Source organism: Pagrus major, chromosome 5 (assembly GCF_040436345.1).
Source record: "Pagrus major chromosome 5, Pma_NU_1.0".
NCBI classification, from domain to species: Eukaryota; Metazoa; Chordata; class Actinopteri; order Spariformes; family Sparidae; genus Pagrus; species Pagrus major.
The window spans coordinates 35,075,105-35,079,362 of NC_133219.1; the positions used below are offsets into that span (position 1 = coordinate 35,075,105).

General features: G+C 40.5%; 1 protein-coding gene across 1 annotated transcript; it reads right to left on the reverse strand.

The window, feature by feature from the left end:
• Window positions 1–880: 880 nt before the first annotated feature.
• LOC140996690 (glial cell line-derived neurotrophic factor-like) lies at window positions 881–4,258 on the reverse strand. Its single transcript, XM_073467156.1, has 3 exons — window positions 4,220–4,258; window positions 1,356–1,452; window positions 881–1,298 (listed from the first exon to the last, which is right to left on the reverse strand). Exons 2-3 carry the CDS (start codon window positions 1,445–1,447, stop codon window positions 881–883), a joined length of 510 nt encoding a protein of 169 aa, XP_073323257.1. The 5' UTR covers window positions 1,448–1,452; window positions 4,220–4,258.

Sequence of the window (4,258 nt, forward strand, 5' to 3'; positions counted from 1 at the left end):
GTAATCCAAAAACCAGAGGCAACCTAGGCAGGTGAAAATATCAAAACGAGGAATAAATTATTAAAGTTCAGAGCCCTGATGAAGACTTAATTTTCTAAACCTTTAGCCACATTAACAACGGCTTTTTAACAATTCCTTACTTGTTTTGATATTTTCTTGTTTGGACTTCCTGGATCCCTCTAGCTTTTTTTTTTTTATCACTATGGTGCCCTGTCTGAGGACCACAAATATGGTGTGAATGCACACGTAACTTTGTTTACAACTCCAGCGGGCACCTTTAACATAACATCTGATGTGTAAACCCAGTCTTTTGCTGCTTATATGGAAATAAATCATTAACTTCTTTGATTTTAAACCTTTGGCACACTCTGAGATATCACATTACACTAATAAATAACATTTATTATTTTTATAAAAACAAAATAAATATCAATAAGTTAATAAATTCATAGATTTCATAAATACATTTAATATATGTGGGCTATTATTTTTTCCATGTAACATATGAGTTATACAGTAAACAGAGTGAGTCTGCTGAAACGTCCCTTGTGTTTGATTGATGTCTGTCTTTTAGGTCGAGTATCCATGGAAACATATAAAATCACACTGAACACATAAGCGATGGAAGGTGTAAAGGAAATCGTGGATATTGTGATTGAGCCAAGAAGAAGAAGAGGAATCATTGCTTCGGGGTCAAAACTGAAGCGATGCCAACTCCTCCCTTTACTGACTGATGGACTCGGGTCGTATACGGCCTCACGTAATCCCAGAAAGTTTCCTCACAGTGAGCAAAATCAGAAGAAAAATCACTCTTAACTTCATACATCTAAGTGGGAGTGAATGTAAAAATTACACAACGCTTGACGCCACCTCACACTCCCTACACACAACCACATTTCCTGGCAGAGTGCTTCCTAACGGTGTGGTAGACGAGATTGTCGTCCAGAAACGAGAGGTCATCGTCAAACGCTACTGGCCGACAGCAAGCCTGAGGGGGCGTGTCTTTGGGAGGAAGCCTCCTGTTGTGAACGAGGTTGTAAAGGATTTTGTCGTAGTTGGTCTCGGACTTCCTGCAGGGTCCAGAGCAGTACCTGAATATCATCTCCTCACTGGAGCGGTAACCCAAACCGAGGTCCGACACATTGAGGTGGATCTGTTTGAGCACACAGCCCTGTCCTCGTCCATTACCTCGTCCTCTAACGTTCCTCCCTCTCTCCCCAACTCTAGCTCTGCCTCTTCCTCCTTTACCACTCTGCTGGCTCGCCCCCTTCTTCCTCTCTCGTCTTTGTCGAGTCCCTCTGCTCGAGTTTTCTATGAACGGTGAGGTGGTGGTGGAAGAGGAGGTAGATGAGGACACGGTGGATGAGGAGGAGCGGCGTATTCTGCTGATGGTCACTTTGATGAAGTCCACCACGTCTTTAAACTCGTCGAGGGGGGGTTCCTCCATGGCGTCTGAAACACATTAAGACAAATGGCACTCTTACAAGAACGTATCAAATCGGACAGCACATGTTGTTTCACTTGAACACATCACGCTGGTTATTTGACAGACGGAGTGTTGTGACTGAAACTGCACATGCAAAGACGGAAACACATTGTTTTGCTTCTGCAGAGGAATTCCATCCGAACTGATTCATCGAAGTTATAAATGGATCCCATTCTTCTACACCAGACACTTTTTTAAAAATTATTAAAGATTCAGCAGAAACTCTGCCGCCTCGTGGCCCAAACCACTACAGATAAAATAATAAATAATAATCCAATAATTATTTTTTGGATTGACAGGAAAATTAATCGTTAACTATTTTAACAATTGATTCATATTTATGTCATTTTTCTGGCTTCTCAGTTGTGAGGAGTTGCAGCTTTTCTTTGTTGCTTATGGTTAATAAGTATTGTTAACATTGATGAAAAGTAACTAAGTATCTTTACTCAAGTACTGCATTTTAGAGGTACATGTACTTTATGTGAGTATTTCCATTTTCTGCTTCTTTATACGTCCACTTCACTGTATTTTGAAAGCAAATATTGTACTTTTTATTCCAGTATAGTAACTTCAGTTACTAGCTCTTTTGCAGATTACATGTTGCATCAGAGCTAAAGTAGTACATTCTTTAAAGAGGTCATATTATGCTAATTTTCAGGTTCATACTTTTATTTGGGGGTCCTAGTAGAATACGTTTACATACTTTAATTTTCAAAAAACATATTATTTCCTTTTCACACTGTGTCTTGAATGCTCCGTTTTGGCTACGGAGTGAGACGTCTCACCTCTGTTCAATCTTTGGTGAGAGTTGCACATGTGCATTACTTAACGGGCAAGATGTAGCCAATCAGAGGCAGAGTAGGGTGGGTCATGATGAGCAAGGTAGTGTGATCTAAAATAACGCTGCTACAGTAGTAGCAACTTTATGTCTGCTGACTGACTGGAGTGCATATATTTTATAATAAACATATAAAAATATATATTTATATAAGGCCTGTTACATAGTGAGGCACATAAGTTACAGAAGTAAAGGCTCGAATCCAAACCAGGCGTTTCAGGCAGTGCAGGAGCAGAGTTTTCTGTGGGAGAGTGACTCCCTTTGGTGTGGACTTTGGGCTTTTTCTCTTTGCAGACCTTTTACATGCACAAAAATGCTACATAACACAATAAAGGAAAGGCAAAAACCAAAAAAGCATAAAATGACCTCTTTAATTTATTATTTTTTTTCAGTATATGGATTAAAAAAAACAAACTGAATCCCATAAACAGAAAAATTCTGAATACTGGATGTGATAATTGACCAGACTGATCATTGGTCCACCCGTAGTATACACATAAATATGTGTAATTTGCTTTTACTTGTACTTTTGATACAGAAAATTACTTTTGATACTTAAGTAAATTTAACATTAGACACATTTGAGTAGACACTGTTACTGTTACTGTCACTGTTAGTTGTATCTGTGACTTTCACTTTTATCAAAGTAATATTTCAACACAATATATTTACTTTCACTCAAGTATGACTTTTGGCTACTTTTTACAAAACTGATAGTAAAGTTTTAGAGTTCAAGTTGGACCAAAACCACCAATTTGTAGATGTCACCATGGCCTTCAAAAAACTTCGACAGGTATTTTTATATTAAATTTGATAGAAAATGATCATTTCATCAACCGATAATAAAGAAATAACATTAGGCCTACTCTACATATCATCATCTAATTCTGTAAGAGACTAACAAGCATGTTGTATGTGGGTGGTGTCACTGTGGGAAAGGTATGAACGAGGTAATAACACCACAGTCCATCAGCTCTGGATGATGCAGGCCTAACTGTAATAACAGCCCTGAAGGTTGGATCATGCATTGAACAATATTTCCATTTCAATAAGTTGTCTCATGTCAAACATGTCTTCAGAGGTGAACATCTGGTAAAAGAGAGGACAGTTCAAATTTGTTTTCAATGTTCAAAATCTGTAAGTAGTTTTTTCAATTTGACACATAAAAGTCTAATTATGAGTTTAAATAATAATAATAATAATAATAATAATAATAATAATAATAATAAAAAGACTTTTTCTGATGTTTTGTGGCACTTTGGGTATTCCATACAACCACAGGCTCTTACATGTTTCGCCTCCAGCCAGCGTCTCGTCCCAGTCCTCCGTGTCCGCCTGAACGCGGCCGATGCCCGGGGAGGAGACCGACAGGCGGATCTGAACCGGCGGGAGCTCCAGGGGACTCTCGGCGGCGCGCCCTCTCCTCTCGGCGGACGCGGACTGCTGTCGGCTCCGGAGCAGCGAGCTGGCGTGCACGGCGCTCAGCAGTATCAAACAAGTGGTCAGGCTATCCCATAACTTCATTGTCCACTTCAGTCCGACAGCAGGACATGGCGCGGGACAAAATCAACAGGTATCACCTGGCAAACGCGATAAACAGCATCTTGAAGATGGTTAACAGTTGGGGAGGAAAAAGGTGGGGCGCGCTCATCAGCTCGAGTTCCTTGCCGCTTAAAAATGCTGAGGATCGATGTGTGTTAATGCCTGTAAACTGCAACGCTTTCACCTACATGCCAGCTGGATATACATGCAGCGATGCGCAACATCCAAGGACGCACGAACCCAAAGCCCGACGCGTGAAAGACTTCCCCCTGAAGTTGATTCAATCCAACGCTTGCAAAGACAAAATATCCTCCCAAGTTCACAATCTCTCCACCGTGTTCATCCCTGCTCACCATCAATCCCTGACTGAGCCGTGAGGAGAGAGGGAAGGG

Bases quoted from the DNA above. Each gene is read 5' to 3' on its own strand.
- LOC140996690 (XM_073467156.1), bottom strand. From the start codon at position 1,447: ATGGAGGAACCCCCCCTCGACGAGTTTAAAGACGTGGTGGACTTCATC. The intron at 1,299-1,355 runs GTCCTCATCTAC...AAACTCGAGCAG, and splicing joins CGCTCCTCCTCATCCACCGT to AGGGACTCGACAAAGACGAG.